The 18337-nt window shown below is 37.4% G+C and overlaps 1 protein-coding gene across 7 annotated transcripts in view; it reads right to left on the bottom strand.

Annotated features, from left to right (window-relative positions):
* Positions 1–18337, bottom strand: part of LOC122551920 (titin) — a 348465-nt gene that overhangs the window by 255951 nt on the left and 74177 nt on the right. For 3 of the 7 annotated variants that reach the window (XM_087988977.1, XM_087988978.1, XM_087988982.1), the window contains 2 exons: positions 4903–5181; positions 3265–3828 (listed from right to left, as the gene is read on the bottom strand). In XM_087988977.1, coding sequence (XP_087845103.1) covers positions 3265–3828; positions 4903–5181 — 843 coding nt within the window. Of the gene's footprint in view, positions 1–3264; positions 3829–4902; positions 5182–6155; positions 9924–10455; positions 18303–18337 lie in introns of those variants that run through there. The other 4 variants (XM_087988980.1, XM_087988979.1, XM_087988981.1 and 1 more) reach the window with 2 other exon arrangements.

Genomic DNA, 18337 nt, shown 5'->3' with positions numbered 1-18337 from the left:
CAGTGAGTGTGTCATGTGTTTGTCTAGAGTGGTTAGAGCACAACAGACCATCCTGAGCTATCATGCCTGTGCTGGCTGTTTGAGGAAGCGATCCACTGCATGCCTTTTCCTAGCAGCCCTGCAAAGTTGTCCTTTACAACTAAAGATCTAATTCCCAGTTGAGACCAAACTAATTTTTAAAATACAGATTTAATCCCTACTTAACAATGGTAAATCCAAGGATGGTTAGGCTTTCTTTTAAAAGCACTTTCTCAACCTGTTCTGTTACACTCTATAATTTATGCATATATACATCTCTCTGCTCCTTTACTCCTTTAGAATTTGGCCCTTTATTTTGTACTCATCTGTATTCCTCCTATGAAAATGATTACTTAAACATTACATGCAATTTCATCTCCCAATTATCCACCAATTCCATCAAAGTATGTCTTTTTGAAGTTCTACACTATCCTCCTCACAATTCACAATGGTTCCATGTTTTGCATAATATGTAAATTTTCAAATTGTGCTGTGTACATCAAGATGAAGGTCAGGATGTCACAAAGTGTAGAGTTCACACACATCCCTCGATGACTGTTCTATAAAAATTATTGCAGTCTGAAAACAGATATTCTCCACTACTCTTTGTTTGTAGTCAGTCCACCAAATTCATAAGAATATTGCCAGAGTCAATTTCATTCCAAAAGCTTTAACTTTACTCACAAGTTTATCGATTGGCGATTTATCAAATGCCTTTTGGAAGTCCACTATATCAAAAGCATTGCCTTCATCAATACTCTCTCCCAGTTCATCAATACCTCAAGGAAGTTGATTAAATTAAATTCCTCTCTGAACCTTCTACATTTAACACTCTGCTTCATCTTAACCTCTATCTCTCCCTTTGCTTAAGGAGTTGTAGATTTGTTTGTCTACCTTACACCTGCATGAAGTGTACTTGACCACACATGAACTTTCTTATTGAGCAGGAAAATCAACGTTTTGGGCAAAAGCCCTTCATCAGGAATAGAGGCAGGGAGCCTCCAGGGTGGGGTGGGGGAGGTGGTGGGGCTGGGGAGAAAGTAGCAAAGAGTACAATAGGTGGATGGGGTGGGGATGGAGGTGATAGGTCAGAGGGGAGGGTGGAGCAGATAGGTAGGAAGGGAGATTGGCAGGTAGGACAGTGATGAGCTGGAAGGTTGGAACTGAGATAAGGTGGCCAGAAGAGAAATGAGGAAACTGTTGAAGTCCACATTGATGCCCTGGGGTTGAAGTGTTCCGAGGTGGAAGATGAGGCGTTCTTCTTCCAGGCGTCGGGTGGTGAGGGAGCGGCGGTGGAGGAGGCCCAGAACCTGCATGCCCTCCGCAGAGTGGGAGGAGGAGTTGAAATGTTGGGCCACGGGGTGGTGGGGTTGATTGATACGGGTGTCCCAGAGATGTTCCCTGAAGCACTTTGCGAGGAGGCGTCCAGTCTCCCCAATGTGGAGGAGACCGCGTCGGGAGCAACGGATACAATAAATGACATTGGCGGATGTGCAGGTGAAATTTTGATGGATGTGGAAGGCTCCTTTGGGACCTTGGATGGAGGTGAGGGAGAAGGTTTTGCAATTCCTGCGGTGGCAGGGGAGGGTGACAGGACAGGACGGTGGTTTGTTGGGGGACGTGGACCTGACCAGGTAGTCATGGAGGGAACTCCCTACCCTCTGACCTATCATCTCCATCCCCACCCCCATTCACCAATTGTACTCTTTGCTACCTTTTCCCCAGCCCCACCTCCCCATTTATCTCTCCACCCTGGAGGCTTCCTGCTTCTATTCCTGATGAAGGGCTTTTGCCTGAAATGTTGATTTTCCAGCTCCTTGGATGCTGCCTGACCTGCTGTGCTTTTCCAGCACCACTTTGATCTAAACTCTGGTTTTCAGCATCTGCAGTCCTCACTTTTGCCTAACGTTCTTATTGAGCCCAATGTTCAGGTACATTTGTAACCTCTAAACCTTACTTATTTGGGCCAGATCTATTCTTAGTCCCATTGAAGTGCTTCCCCCCCCATTAGTTATTCTTACACAGGCTTTCAATCCTTTCCCATAGCCAACCCAAACTTCATGATGGAATAATACTGGCCCCTACAAACTACTTTATTGATATTTGATCCAATTGGCCCCCTTCATTTCCAAGAAGCAGGTTGAGCAATGCATCCTCTCCCTTTGGACTAGAAAGATACTGTTATAGAAATTTTTCAAGAACACATTCTTCAAACTCCTGTCCGTCTCTGCCCTTCAGTCTTTCAATGGGTAATTAAAGGCCCACATGAAAACTTATTTTTTTCGCTTGACATCTTTCCAAATAGTTGAAGGCTTATAACCTGCACCAAACAATGTATTTACATAATTATTTTAGTTCCTTAGCTTTAGCCAAATAGATAGTGCTTTTGGTCTCACTGGTACATCTTCTCATTCCAACATTGAAATGCTTCTCCTTCATCAATACTGTATTCCCTTTTCTCTTCCTATCTTTTCTGAACTCCTTGTACCCAGGAGAATTTAATAACCAGCCCTTTTCTTTTTGAGTCAGATGTCTGTTCCTGCTGCATAGCATTTTCCCATGAGGCCATCTGCATCTGCTTACTACACATTAGTGTTACATGTGAACTTAAATCCAATCCTAATTGCACAATAATATTCTAATTAACCTGACTGTATTCCACGTATTTAGTTACTAACAGGTCCTCTTTTCATTCAACAGTTTTCATCACATTTAACCCCAGATCAAGATTATTTCTGGACAAGTTTAAAGCCATGTGGTTTTGTAAAACACAGAATATTTACAATCAACACCTATTTAATTAAATAAAAAGGGCAGCTGTGATTGGAATATATCCACATATATTTTCACTTCATAATATACCTATGATACATTAATTAATATATATTAAACAAAAGAATTGTATTACCTCTAATCTCACTATGTAGAAATTATCCTGAAGGAAAGATATATTTGAATAGAGTTCAAATAATGATCAAAAGTAGAAAATGGTGCTAAGAATCGGCTGCATTACAAAACAGCCTTTAATCAAGGTGTATTAATGAAAGTATTATGCAGTAAGTATGATTGCACAAATGTAAGATATAAAAACCAAAACTAAGAACCAGCTAGAAATAGTGTTACTTGTTTAACTTGTAGCAAGAAATACTGCCTCCCAGAAAATGTTAAAAACCGTAATTAGTTTTATATGAAGCAACCATGAGTTTTTTTTCTTGCCAGAGGTTTATAATCCATAACTTTCCTTACCTTTTACTGTTAATACTGCTGAACAGGAATCACTTCCAGCTTCATTTGAAGCTGTACATACATAATTTCCTGCATCTTTCACTTTGGTTTTCAGGATTTCTAAAACTGCTATCTTGTCTTCAAATGTAATTTTATAATCTTTGCCAGTGTGAAGTTCTATTCCATCTTTTTTCCATGATATCTTAACTGCTCTGTCTTCATCCACTTGGCATTCAAGAAGTGTGCTGCAGTTAAGTATAGTCTGAGCAGGTCCAAGAGTCTTAATGAAATGTGGTTTGTCAAGTACAATTAGATCAGCACTGCAAATATCAGTACCACAGTCATTGGTCACTTTGCAGGAATAAGTTCCTTTGTTCTGAACCTTTAAGTCATGAATTTCTAAAACACGCTTATTGTCCTTGACTGATATTTTGCAGTTCTCTTCATCAATAATATCAACACCATTCTTCTGCCAAGTGGTATGTATCATGGGTGATCCAGCCACTGTGCACTGAAGATTTGCTGTCTTACCCACAAAAGTTGTAACTGATTGCAGTCTAGTTATGAAGCTTGGTGGGGTAAGTTCTACAAAAGAAACACCTTGGTTAGGACTTTCAGTTTTAAATGAATTAGGCTTTCAGCCAGCACTTACTGGTATATTGTCACAATTTGTTTGAAAGGAAGTAGGAAAGGCAATAAAAAAAAAGACACACTAATACTCATTGCAGAATTTGTTGCAAAATTCATATAGTTCATCATTTTAAAAAATACAAGACAGTCTTATTTAATTTGGTTATCTTAGCACCATATTGTGTTACTTTATGATAACTGAAGCAACACATGAATTCAGAGTGAAATATTTTTCATCCAAAGATGAAGTAATATATATGGAAAGGCAGAATTTGTTTTCTAGCATAATTTATGAGTTAAATACATATTGGGATAAATTCAGGGAAGCCAGGCCACTATTGTGATCTTCCAGACAACAGTCAGGGCATTCACTGAGGTCAAAGCCCACAATTAACTGGAAATGACCTTTCGGCTGTCAGCCATTCTGTTGAGGAGTATCACCCTGATGGCCTGATAGGTGTAGCCCTGAGAAATTTTGAACATTTTACAATTTTCCAGAGAGCACTTCAGTTTTAGGGAGAACCCTGATAGTCTGCTCATCTTAGCATTGCCCAACACTCCAGTGGAACCACTGGTGAATAATGCTGCACATCTTCCCACGGGCTTGTCATTTCACTGGACCGTTTGCCACACGCAGGTGAATTGGCTGCTTCTAAGAAGATCATGAGTGATAGCCCATCTATTGGGCTATCTGGGTTCTCAACCTGGATTGTCAGAATCACAATCCAAATGCGAAGATTCAACCCATTCTCTCTCACAAATGAAGAGAGACTTTTGTTGGTATCAGACAACACAGCAATGGTTTTCCAAAACCTAAAAGATGATGGCCAAAACTATAAACACTTAAATACTTTTTAAAGAAGTTATCAAACTACATAAAAATCAAGACGTGTTGTTACTGTTGGAAGTGAGTGATAATTTGTGACATACGTAAAGTAAATATAGATGCAAGACCACATGAACTGTCAGAATAATCAAGCTGAAAATGAATTGCTAAAATGAAAGACAGTTTTACCACAAATGACTTACCAGTCACAATCAGTTTAGCTGTGCTGCTTACACTGCCACACCGGTTTGATGCTCTACACGTATAGTCACCACAGTCAATTAGCTGGGGTTTCAGAAGTTTCAAGATGGAAGTATATTTCTCAGTCACAATGCTGTACTTTTCACTGTCACGAAGTTCAGCTCTTGCTCGGAACCACTGGAACCTGACATCAGGAATGGGGTCAACCTCACATTCAAATTGGGTAGCCTGTCCAACTATAACCTCCAGTGTTTCGATCTTCCTCTTGAAAGATGGAGGCACTACAGATTTAAAATGTAAGAAAAAAACTGTGATAAGAGAGCAATAGTGAACCATATTTTTAGCATAGGGTCTAGATGTGGCCCTCAGAAACTCAAGGATGGTGCAGGGAGGGTGACAGAAACTAACAATCCAAAGAGTGACTGTAGAGAAGAAATGATTGTTAAGAGATGTTAGCTGACCAGTAGTTGTGCTCAACATAATAAATGGTAAGAACTCAATGAATGAAATTCACAATATATTGACATGTGTGGTGTCCAGAAGCATGCAAATAATTGGTACATCTATGAAATGTTTTTTTCCCTAGAAAAAAAGTAGATGATAAAAAGGTGATATTAAGGTTTAAGAAGAAATGCAATGTTCAGTTGACTTTTCGTTATGACAAAAGTGGTGACAATGATAAAAATTCAGCAACTCTTCAAATGTGGATATGGGGATGAAAACAATATACGCCAGTTAGTAGAAACTTAAAATATCATGGCTGATGCAAATTAATTGCTAATGTTAAAGTGCAGAGGGCAATAAAGAATAATATATTCACAGTAAGCTTTAAACACAGCACTAAGCTTCCAAATTTACTCATTGTCAGCAGTGAAAGCATGTAAAGATTGCATCAAGTTGGAATGGAATTTTCACTTAAATTAATACAAAATCAGCTGAATTTTTTTTTCTAAAGTAATGATGTTAATTTTTAACTTTTTTTTGTTAAATATTCATGGAATAAACTGATATGATCTTTTCAGGCTTTGACTGCACAGTAGATAGAGAAGGATGTTAATCAACCATTCTTTTACTTTGAAAGTAAGTAAGGAAGGAAAGAAGGAAGACAGAAAGGAAGGGAAGGGGCAAAAGGAAGTATTTAGTCATGTTAATTTATTAGAGTAAACTAAGTTGGGTTTTGAGAAATTACTATGAAGTTAGTTTATATTAGCTTTTGAAGTTCGTATTAACAAAGATTTTATCCCCATAATCCAACCTCTGATAATAACTGTGAGATTTGCAGAAGTAGTTGCTTTTCCAGCTTCATTCAGTGCCTCACAGACATATTCTCCTTGATGTTCCTCTTTCTGTACTTTGTTGATTATAATTGAGTAAGTGTCACATTCTTGCAAACATTTGAACTCATTTTTTGATGTAATTTGTTTCCCATTGATATACCAATTGACATTGTTAACTTTAGTTATGACTGTGCTCAATTTAACTTCACTATCTTCATCTACAGTGATGTCTGTAAGACCTTCAACAATTATTGGTTTGTCTTTGGGGGGTTTTATTGGTGTTTCACCTGGCTTTCTTGGTTTAGAACTATGAATAATTCTAATTTCTTCCATTTCCTTCTCTTTTTTGAGGATTTCTGTTGGTTGTTCCACTGGAACAGATGCTGAAGGAGCATCTGTAGTAATTATTGTACCACCAACATCTCTTATGTGACTCACTACTGTCACTTCTTCAACAGTTTCCACAGATTTAAAATCCTGAATAAAACCCTCTGATTCAGTGGTTGCCTTCTTTGAGGTGCTTTCAGAAATGGTGACAGCATCAAGTGAGATAATCTCTTTGGCAGGAGTAATGCTGATGTGCAATTTTTCTAAAGTATCAATTGGTACATGGATTGTATCCAGTCGCTCAGCTAGAAAAGCACGCTGTTGTTCATGAGTAATAGCATGGAAAGCAGCTGTCAATTCTTTTCTTAAATCAGCTTTCTGAGGATATTCTCCTTCTAATGACAGAGTTATGTCTATTGGAGGATTGACATTAGTAATTTGGTATGTATATAAAATGCACTTGGGTTCTTTTTGAACTTTTAATTCCTTAATCTCCATCTCTTCTATGCTACCCCTTGAGAGAGATGAAAGAACACATTGCTCACTTGCCAAAGCAGATTGCAATGCTTTTCTAATCTGTATACCAACATCTAAGGTCGCTGCATGGGGAGCTTCAACATAAAGAGCTTTTTCTTTTTGGAGTACCTCACTTTCTTGTATTACATGAGTGAGTAGTTTCTCTTTTGGCTGTTTTTCTACCTTTAGAACTTCTTGCTCCGATCTTGTGATTGATGAAGAATGTTCTTCTTCAATGAGGTGTTTTTCTTGAAGTAACAATGGAAATCTTACTGACTGTCCCTGTTGGATTCTTGCTGCAAAATCCTTTTCTGCAGCCTCTAACATTCTGGTGCTTTCAATAACTATTGCCTTTTCTTTAACCTGAACAGAAATTGAAGGGAGTTTTGATTCATATTTATCTTCACAGCATGCTGTACTTAAGCCTTCAAACAGGGCAAGAGAACCATCTTGCACTACCTTGTTCTCGGTTATAGTGCTGAACTGTTTGACTGTGTCATCCAATTTATTTATGACTGCATGCTGCTCTCCATCTTCAATGGTAAGCATTTTCTCCTTTGCTATGTGCATTGGTACAGTTACAGATGGAAGAAACTCTTGTGGCAGAAGCTCAGTTTTGGCTTCAGCCTTTGAACTTTTAATTTCCATTTTAAGCATTTTCGTTTGTTCAGCTGACAATTCCGGTTTCTCTTCAAAAACAGCAGCATAGCTATATGCTTTCTCAAGTTTCTGTCCTGCAATATGAGTAGCTGGCTTCTCATAAGGTAAAATACCTTCCTTGTGAAGAATGCATTCAGTCATCACAGAATGAGGACATAAAATAGGCACATGTTCTTTTGTCAGTTTAATTATTGTGGCATCTTTTGCCTCAGTTAATGGAGTTGTATGGTCTTGTGATATGAGATGCTGCTCTTCCAATAGTAAGGAATGTAGCAATGTTGGGCTTTTTCTAGTATCAGCTTTTTCTTCTGTAGGTACCTCAAAAGTAAAAGTTGATTCTTTGGGCAGAGTGTCCTGAGTTTGCACAATCTGTAAATGCAAAGGTTTCTTTTCTTCTTTTTTTGATGTTATTGAGATGGCACTATCTAAACCAATTATTATTTCAGCATGTTCACCCATAAGCTTTTCTTCGGCAGTTAAGGCAGTTCTAACAAGCTTATCTTTCATCAACGAAGCTTGCAATATGTCACCTTTGTGCACTTCAAACAGAGCTTCCTTTGGTAATGATTTCTGGCTTTTAGTAACAGATGTCAAGAGTGCTTTTGGCAATTCTTTTGACAACTTTGCCTCTCTTAATGCATCTAATGTCTGTATGTCTTTTGTCATTTCATGTCTTACTGTTTTCTTCTCTGTTGCTATGGCTGCGTGAACCTCCATTTTTCTTTCTTTTAGTATTTCACATTTCTGTAACTCGGGAGTTTCAAAAGTAAACAAAGCTTCTTTGGGTGTTTCTCGCTGTCCCTCAATCTTGTAACTGTGTACAGAGTACACCGGCTCTGTTTTTGTTATTCCTTTTTCTACAATGTTAAGGGTTGAAGTCCTGAAGCTAGGAATTTGATGCTTTTCCTCAGATAAGATGCTTATGTCTTTTGTTTTTGTTTTAGCTGTTACACTAGGTGAATCTCTGATACGTAAGTTACTTTCCTTTGGAATAACAGTTTGCTCCTCAACTGAGGGCAAGCGAAGGGTAGTGTCTAACTGTACTTCAGTGCTTGATAATTCAAGTATTGGTGGACTTTTAAAAGGTTCATAATGCTGCTCTATATAGCCTAGACTCTCTTGAGTAGTTTGTGAATGCATTACTACCTGCCGCTTTCCAGCAATTGTTGCTTCAGCAGCAGAGAATGTCACCTCATGCAACATGCCTGTCTGTTCACTGTGAACAGGATGTTTATCTTCAGAAGCTATTGTATAGACCAGTTGATCTCCGTCTTGTAACTCAGCCCGAGCATCACCAGGCAATGTTACTGTGAACAAACGTGACTCTGTGGCATGGTCACATACAGACTTTTTATATGTCTGAGTATTGTGCTTTTGAACAACTTCCTGTTTTGTATGTTCAACGGTAGCAAACATACCACTGAACACAATTAGCTCTGCTGTGCAAATTGCTTCACCAAATTGATTAAATGCTTTGCAGGAATACAAACCACTGTCATCTTTCTGTGCTTTATTAATAGTCAATGAGCCAGAGCCATCAGGGTTAGAACTAAGGCAGCAATGCAAACTCTGATGAATTTGGTTGTTTTCTTTGTACCAAAGTATTTCTGGCATTGGTTCGCCTGTCACTACATACTCAAATATGGCAGGCAGGCCTTCTGGGCACTGCAAAGATTTAAGTTCCTGGAGAAAATGTGGTGGCTGACCCCTAGGTGGATGTATGATTTCTGCTGGCATCATTGGCATTTTCTTATCTGCTAATTTTGCAACTGGGGGTTTTGCAGAGGATTTCCTGAACCCTTCCTTTGGTTTGATCTTCAGGTATGCACTACATGAAGTCTCTCCAAGTGCACTAGTAGCACAGCAGGTATATTGTCCCTCATCTGTAAATTTTGCATAAGGTATGATTAGACTATATTCATTCCTATCATAAACAAACTTGTAGTTTGATGAAGGAGTCAATTTTTTACTGTTATAAAACCACTGAATAGAGGGTTTTGGTAATCCAGTGACAGTAACTGAGAATTTAGCTACATCTTCCACAACTACCTCTATACTAGAAATGCACTTAACAAATACTGGCACTGTTTGTAGAGGCTTAGCATCAGTGGTTATGTCCAAAATGCTAGAAAGGGCTGCAGTTTCAGGCTTGAGTTCAAATGTTTTGTCTGACACATGAAGTTCACTGCTGTAGGAATCTTCCCTTTCATCTTCAGCAGCGGTGGTAACAGAGCTAGAAAATTCTGTATAAAAAATAAGATGCTTAACTTTAGAAAGCATGTTGATTGTGAGTAATACTGGAAACTGGAAGAAAATTACAAATATTAATGGCAGTTGTTTGCATAACAAACTCAAGTTGCTTCAAAATAATACAAATACAGTTTCTATAGTAGTCTGGGATGCTGTGTAGAAAGTCAGAAAAGGTGGATGAATGTTTTTCGACTACTTTGAATATCTCATTATATGAAGAAAAACTTGCTGTCATGATTCAAATTAAAATTGAACTATTTAAGTTAAACTTTATTGAGATTTGTTGATCCTAAATGTGTGACTTCTGAAAAAAAAGCAATTATTTACAGATAATTTTAATGTCAAATCTATATTCTCCATTTCCTAATCAAGGTGAGTAATAAGGAGCTCTGTAGTTTGTTGTATGCTGGTGGTGGAGATACATCCTACCATGACAACATTCCAGGATAGTCATTGATACTATTTATTACTGCACAAAAAATGCATTGCATGTTACAAATTTTCTAAAGGCCCAAATAATTTCTAATATAAACTTTATTCCATCACTGAAATACATATTTTTCAATCACAAAAATTGTCTTTGTATCATAACCAAGCTAAAAGAAAAATGTATTCCTACCTTTATTAATAACTCTAACAAAATAATAAGTTTCATAGTCTGCTAAGTTTTTAAACTGAAAAATAACCCAGGTATCATTTGTAAACCTTGTTAATCTTCCGGTAACCCAATGTTGTCAAACCATTGATTTACGTGTTTAAAAGCAAGCCAGGGACTCGTCCAGTGGTTTGGACGATAGATGCAACATCCCTGTAGCACCATTCCACCCAAAACCTGATTCCTGCTAATCTCCTCTTAACTTGGTAGCAATGAAATCCTGATATTGGCTTTAACATCCTCTGACCATCGCAAAAGAAAATCAGGAGTTCCTGTTCGTGATTGGTGTCCAGCAATCCATACGGGACATAAGGCTGAATTTTACAGTTGCCTTTGGGACCCCAACTTCAGGGTGAGACCCACTTGCAAAGGTAGGACTGGTTCAGTGATTTTTACTGATGGAAATCAATTAATTGACTGTACTTGAAAGTCCATTATCCAATTATGAATAATGGGTGGAAGTTTCCTGATGCTACCAGATTGCTGGATTGGCAGTCCTGAGGTCCTAGCAATAACTGAGCGAGGCCACAGCTGCTGAGGGACAATGAGACCCTGCAAGGAAAATCTAAAATTCAGGATGGCCAAGGGAGATAGGCCACATCAACCAAAGAGAAAACTCTTCAATGGATCATTAGGGATGTGGAGGTTGTCTTTCAAGCTTTCTGGGACATTGACCCTCTGGCTGTGAGACATCAGCATCACCACGATGTTAATTTAGTACAGCTGGTGGACCAATAAAGGAGGCACAATACATGCTGACAGATCCATAAACTGGATCCATAAATCCATAAATTGGGTTCTTACTTGAACCCTCAAATTATGTCATTGACTATCTTCCTCCATGGAGTAGATAGTAACCCACACTGCAACCCATCAAAGGAAAACTTTCCTATCAGCAGAACAATCGAAGAGAATCACATTAACACAGTTCCCTACTAATTAACCAGTTAACATCATCCACTTTCTCACCCCTTGTCATCACTCAGGGTCTGGTAAATTCAGCCTAGCTTTTGTGGACATCACCTAAATGCAGGATAACATTCATCATATTGGTTCTACATTCAAATGATTTACCAATGTTCACAGACCACTGTGAAATGGCCCACATCCCTGCATTAGCTCCAGTTTTTAAGGGATGAGAGATAAGTGGAAGAAAACATGCATTATGTATCAATTGCATTATTACTTGAAAATAACACCAATGGTACTATCATTCACTACTCTATGCAGCATCAGAACATGGTATATTCACAATATACAGCAACAGAAACCTGTACAAGGAATGAATGATGCCTGTGTTAAGCAACTTCTCAGAAAAGATGGAAGTCTTACATTTTTTCAAACATCATGTCTTAAATCATGTCAAATGGGGCAGGTAAATCATAGAAGCCAACTTGTGCTTTCACACAACCAGATGGTTGTACTTATCAGAACATAACTGATAAACATAGTGACCAAAGTATTAATTTATGCTTATAGCACAAACAATATAACTTTGAAAAAAGAATTGGAATTTATAGCATTCAACCCATTAAAGCCTATTCTTCAATACCAAACAGTTTACACATGTTGGACAAATATTAAACATTGCTTTCAATGGAAAATATACATTTTAAATGTATAATTAACAAATTAGAAAATAAATATCAAAATGATAGTGACAATCAAAGAAATGATCCACATATAATATGATTATTTGCAAACTCACCGCAGAACTCAATTTCATTTGTAGCTTTACAATAACTCTGACATCATCCACATTACGTCATTGAGGTCATTTTTGGACACAATGAATGTAAGTTTTTACTGCTTTCATAATTATGGAAACTGCTCAAAAGATTTAATTGACAGATTGGATAATCTTTCTCAGCACACATTAAGATCTATTGTGGCACACAGCTTACTTCATCCAAAAGTAACTGTGGTAACACACATCAGTATGTTCTGCCTGGCTGTCAAATATACTCTTAATCCTGGAACTGGTCAATCTCTCAAGCCCTTCTGGCCTCCAAGCAATGCCATTAAAATTAACAATAGAATAACAAACAACACTAAACTGTCCAAACTTTGGATGCCTAGCTGTGTAGTGACGTAGCACATAGGTGCTCCAATGTCACAGCTGGTATGATGTGGTTTCTATATGGGAATTCCCAATACAGGTTTTTGTTTTTAAGCACAGTCAAAAAGATAACACAAGACGATTTAGGAATGCCAAGGACATTCTTACTTACAAGATAGGAAATTTATGAAAAGAGTTTGATGAGATTTGTGTACTTTCTAGTTAAAAAGCTCTGGGGCCAGATATTTCTCCTCTACATTTGCTGGAAAATAGTAAATACAAGAGGTATCTAAAAGTAAATAAGCAAAGAATGAATAAAACACGTGTATTATAAATGAAGCCAACTTACAAAAAAAACTTCTGAATTATAATGATCAGAACTATCCTGTCATGTCTACTGCAATAGTTCTTATCCTGATATATCCATTCAAGAACTGTGACTCATAATCGTGAAAGTATCAATCCTAGTCCTTCATATGACAATTGGCATCACTTTCAACTCCCTCAATCACAATCCCTCAGCTTGGTCTTCCTTCCAAGTATTAAGCAGTTTCCAAAGATGACAACTTCACAAAGCTCAAAATTATCAGGCACTATTTTGACAACAGTAAAATATTAGGCAAGAAATTGATGTTTGCGATGTTAGCAAATAATTGTTTAAAATACTTATCTGACTTTGCTCAGTGGATTTTAATTATGGCATTGCAGCATTAAACAATTGAGATTAGTGATCCTAATAAAAAAAGTGGCCGGGGAATACCATATGAGCATGTTTAGTGAATTTACTCTAGGATCACTCACATGAATTTCTAGCCTAAATTAAAATACTTTCGAAATTACACTTTTGTCCAAATCTGTAATGATACCAAGAGGAAACAAAACAGGCAAAAGACAACTCTAAATATTACAGCTATTTGGTTTTGTAACTCAACAACTTGAGTTATTTATGTAAGCTTGGCTTGAGTGTCAATTAGTCAAATGGACTTTGCGTCAAACAGGACTCTGGAATATGCTGGGAACTATTGTCAAACTATACATTTACTTCAGTAAATTACAAAGTAAGATCTGGGAAACGTTTTTTGACCCTGAATTTCCTCTTAGTTAAATTTTCCAGCCAACATGCACTAAGAAATAATTGCACAATGAAGAATTATAGTATTCATAGGGTTAACAATAAATCAATTTTTGTATATCAGTTCACATCTTCAGTTAGGTTAAATGTTAACAAGATATATGTATACCAAATATGATGAATATTCTCCTTAAAGTATTTCAACATCTTGATCTATCTTTCAAATGAAAAACCTGCATGCATTATGAAGTAAATATCTCCAAAAAGCATATCGCCAGTACCTAACAGTGAAGAATCTGTGTTTGAATGCAAACTCTGATGAGATTAGTACCTGGGCCTCTGCATGTAGTTAATTGTGGAACTCAATTGAGTTGTCAGACACAGCTTCATGCAGAAGCAAGGTATTGGGGTAAAATAAAGGAATTCAGAATGACAGAATTTTCCTGTATCACTACAGCAATTTTAGAAAGCAGATAATACAATTACCTGGAGAAAGTCATAATTAAAAGGTGACATACTTGAAAAAAAAAGGCAAAATATTAATTACATGTAGTTCAAGGATCTTGGTGAAGTTTACGTCAAAGTTACTGTGCTAATTCAACAGGACTGGTGTTTCATGGAATCATATGCATACATAGGACATTATGTTTTTCAGTATAAATATGCCTTTCAAATCAGTCATGGTTAACCTGCTTGATATAAAACCCCTCAAAATATCAATATTTATTATTATCCTATGTTTGACTTGGCCAGGCCATTTAAAATTCCTAGTCCAAAACAATCACTATTTTTGCAATAGTTGCTTTTCAGCTAATACCTTAATCATTACAAAATCAAAGCTCCACTGCTGAGAAACCACTGCAGGGTAAAATTGCTTTAAATCAACACACACCCACTATATACGAACCATCTTTTCAGCAACATCAAATAAGAAGATATAAATGTTCTGTGTGGTAAGACCAATTTAATTTTCATATTTGAAATGAGCAAATTCATAAATGCACCATAAATCTAAAACAAAAATCAGTTTTTTATTATTCAAACTATGTCACAAGACATTTGAAAAGTACTATTTTACAGATGAAGTACTTTTAAAACTGCTTCTGAAACTGCTTCCCCAGCTTTGTTAACAGCTTTGCACTTATATACTCCAGCATCACTTTCTGTAATATTTGCAATGTTCAAATAATGATGTCCAGAGTCTTTTTCCTCAATGATGTGTTTGTCACCTTCAAGTATTTGGTCATTCGTATACCACATTATATTGGGTTTCGGAGTACCAGTCACAAAACACTGAAAAGATGCCATACTCCCAATACTGGTGACACAGTCAAGGAGGGATACTACAAATCTAGGGGGAGTTTCTGTCACTTGAAATTCAAATGAACAGTTCTCAGAAGCCTCTCCCTTAAACTGAATAGTCTCATCCTTGGCAGGCTCAGCAAATACATCAAAACTAATGTTCACACATTTCTCTCCTTTTTCTTCATTTCCATTCTCTGTCACTGCTATGAGCTTCACTGATTTCTGAGAATCATCTTTACCTTGTTCAATATCAAACTCAACTTCAATTTCAGAATCCTGGTTGCTCTGCAGTAAAGAATTACCAATATCAACATCTAATTCCTGGAGACATTCCTGAGCACTAGCTAATGACACAGCAGCAACAGCTCTACCACCTGCTTTTGTAAGTGCCATACATGAATTTGTTACTGTAAGATAGCCTCTACATGTTGTTTCTCCAACACTATTCGCTGCTTTGCAAGTGTATGTGCCACTGTCAGAAGGACGAACATTGGTTATTTTAAGACTATGATGAGGGGTATCTGTTCTAATGTATTTTTTGCCATCAAATGTTATAAGTGAATCATTTCTGAACCACATTACCTCAGGCTTGGGGATACCTGTCACTGAGCATTCAAAGACTGCATCAGTGTTTTCTGGAATCTCAAAGTCAAATATATGGCTGACAAATCGTGGGGGCACTTCTGTGACTTCAAAGTCAATTTTCACGTCTTCATTATCTTTTGTTAAAAAGTCAACATTATGTTCATCAGACATCATCAAAGGGAGGACATCCAGGGAGACAATCATGTTTTTGTTGTCAGGAGTGAATTCAGGAATTGTAATAATTTTTATCTGTTTTTCAAATTCCTTCACTTCATGTTCATCAAGTTCGACTTCCAGAAGAATTTCTTGAGGTGAAGGAGACCTTGATGTCTGGCCTTGCTGCACATCAAACTCTATGACGTGTTGATGAGTCACTGGGGGTGGCAATGCAATTGACCTTCCATCCTGTGGTAAAACGTCTACCTGAGTAACACTTTTGGCTTCCCCTATGATGTTTACAGCACTGCAAATGTATTCTCCTTCATCCTCTCTCTGAATACTATTAATTACCAATATACACAAACCTCCCTCTCTTTCAAGTCTAGTTCTATGGTTTGGTTCTAATAATGACTTTTTTCTATACCACTTAACATTTGGAGTTGGGCAACCAATTACCTCAATGATAAATGTGAGTGTTCCTCCTTCATGAATTCTCTTTCTGACAAGAGGTTTGATAAATGCAGGTGGCATTTCATTTCCTTTTGCCTCAGTTTGTTGTGGAGGTGTGGAAAATAACTCGGATCTTTGCTCTTCAGTAGCAAGACTTACACATTCAAAAGGAGTTGTTTCAATACCCTCATCTATTGGAGTTCTGAAAAATTCTGGTGGTGTATAAAACCTCTCGAGAAAAGCACCAGAAGATCGACCCGCATTAAGTGAAGGCAACATTTCTGGGGGAGTGGCATAGCCAGGAGACTGCGGTGGGGTATGGAATGACTCTGCGGATACAGCAGATCGATAGTTTTCAAAAGCCAAGGGTGGTGTATAAAATCTTTCATTCTCTGAAACGTCATCACTAATTGTACTGCTAATTTCAATTGACATTTCAGATTCCGGAGAAAGGGACCGTGTCCACTCTTCATTTTGATTATAGTAGTCATAAACAGCAGCAAATGTTACTTCCTCAACCTCCATCGAAGTTATTCCAGATTCATCGTAGCCAAATGCCTCATTATTTGCCTCTTCGTGAGCCACTGCTTCTTCCTGTCTTGCAGAAATGAGATATTGTGCAACTGAAACACCCTCATTTTCACCCCTCTCATCTTTCTTAGAGATTGTTTCCACTGAATCTATGTTAACATCATAGTCAATTTTAGAAGATGCTAAGTTATCACTTAACTCCATCTCTGACACATTTTCTGTTGTTCCTACATTATTACTTTTAATAACTTGCTGAATTACACTATCTGGAAATACGCTATCCTCATACATTTCACCTTCCGAGGCACATTTGTCCCGGTTTGGTTCTGTTTCCTCTCCCGTTTTCCAATCTTTAGATAACTTCTGGTTTGTATTGAGAGACCGTAAATATTCACTGATAGAATATGTTTCTTCTCCTGTTTCATCTGGCATTTTTTGATCCATCAATTCTAAGTCTGTGGCAATGTTATTACTAGCCTTCACTGAAGATGAGCATTTGCTTGAACATTCACCAAAAGACATTGCTGAACCTATGACATTGTTATTGCTCTCCTCCCTTATAGATGAAACTTCATCAGAAAGGGAAGTCCAAAAGCTCAGAACTGCTTTATTGTCCTTTTCCCTTAAAGTTGAAATTTCATTTGTAAATTCATCGCCAGTGGAAGTTACAAAACCTTCAGTTTCAGGAATAAAATTAAGTGGTTGTTCCTTAACGCTAAATAAAGGAGAAGTATCTCTATGCCCTTCCTGGACTGTTAATTGTTCTTGCTGCTCAATGTCTTCAATCTGTCCTATTTTACTTAGATTAAGCAGAAAACGGCTAAGTGATGACTCTGCTTCTTCATCAGATGACTCAGTATCCTTCAGATGGCAAATAAAACTATGCACTACAGGCTGAACAGTAAGACTCGATATACTCTGTACTTCTCCCGATTTATTTTTAGCAACACACTTATAGCTCCCCATATCAGATGCTAAAACATTTTCAATATATAATCTATATATGCCACTATTCTCTTCAAATCGGTACTTGTTATTATCACCAGTTAAAACTCTGTCATTTTGGATCCATGTAACATCAGGTGTTGGCTCTCCAGAAATTAAACATTCAAACATTACGGATTCTCCTTCCGCACAACAAATCCTATCCAGTTCTTTCACAACCTGTGGTGGTTCAGAAATTACGTCAAAAGAGAAAGTAAATTTATGCTTTGCAGTCTGTGAGAACGGTTCTTGAGATGAATCCTTGGAATCAAATTTATCTTCTTGCATTAACTGTTTATGTTCCTCATCTTGCTCTGGTATTGGGGTTGGAGCAGTTATTTTAATTTCAACAGGAGAAGAAAGTAAAGAAAAACCTCTTGGACAAGGTTTGGGCACTGAAGCTTTTGGTAATTGTAAGGTAGATCCAGTTCTAGCAAATTCTGGAAAATATGATTCCATTTCATTTTCAATCAGCTGATCAACATTATCTTCTTCAGTCTTGTTCTCTGGTGCCTCAGTCACATGTATATCAAATCTTTGCAAAGATTCTTCGAACAACTTTGCTTCTGGTTCTGGAAAATAAATGTTATTTTACCTTAATTGAAAA

Source organism: Chiloscyllium plagiosum, unplaced genomic scaffold (assembly GCF_037043375.1).
Source record: "Chiloscyllium plagiosum isolate Xiang-an unplaced genomic scaffold, Cpla_swu_hap1 HiC_scaffold_7, whole genome shotgun sequence".
NCBI classification, from domain to species: domain Eukaryota; kingdom Metazoa; phylum Chordata; class Chondrichthyes; order Orectolobiformes; family Hemiscylliidae; genus Chiloscyllium; species Chiloscyllium plagiosum.
The sequence above is the reverse complement of the archived record's forward strand: the minus strand, read 5'-3'. Positions and strand labels throughout refer to the sequence as shown.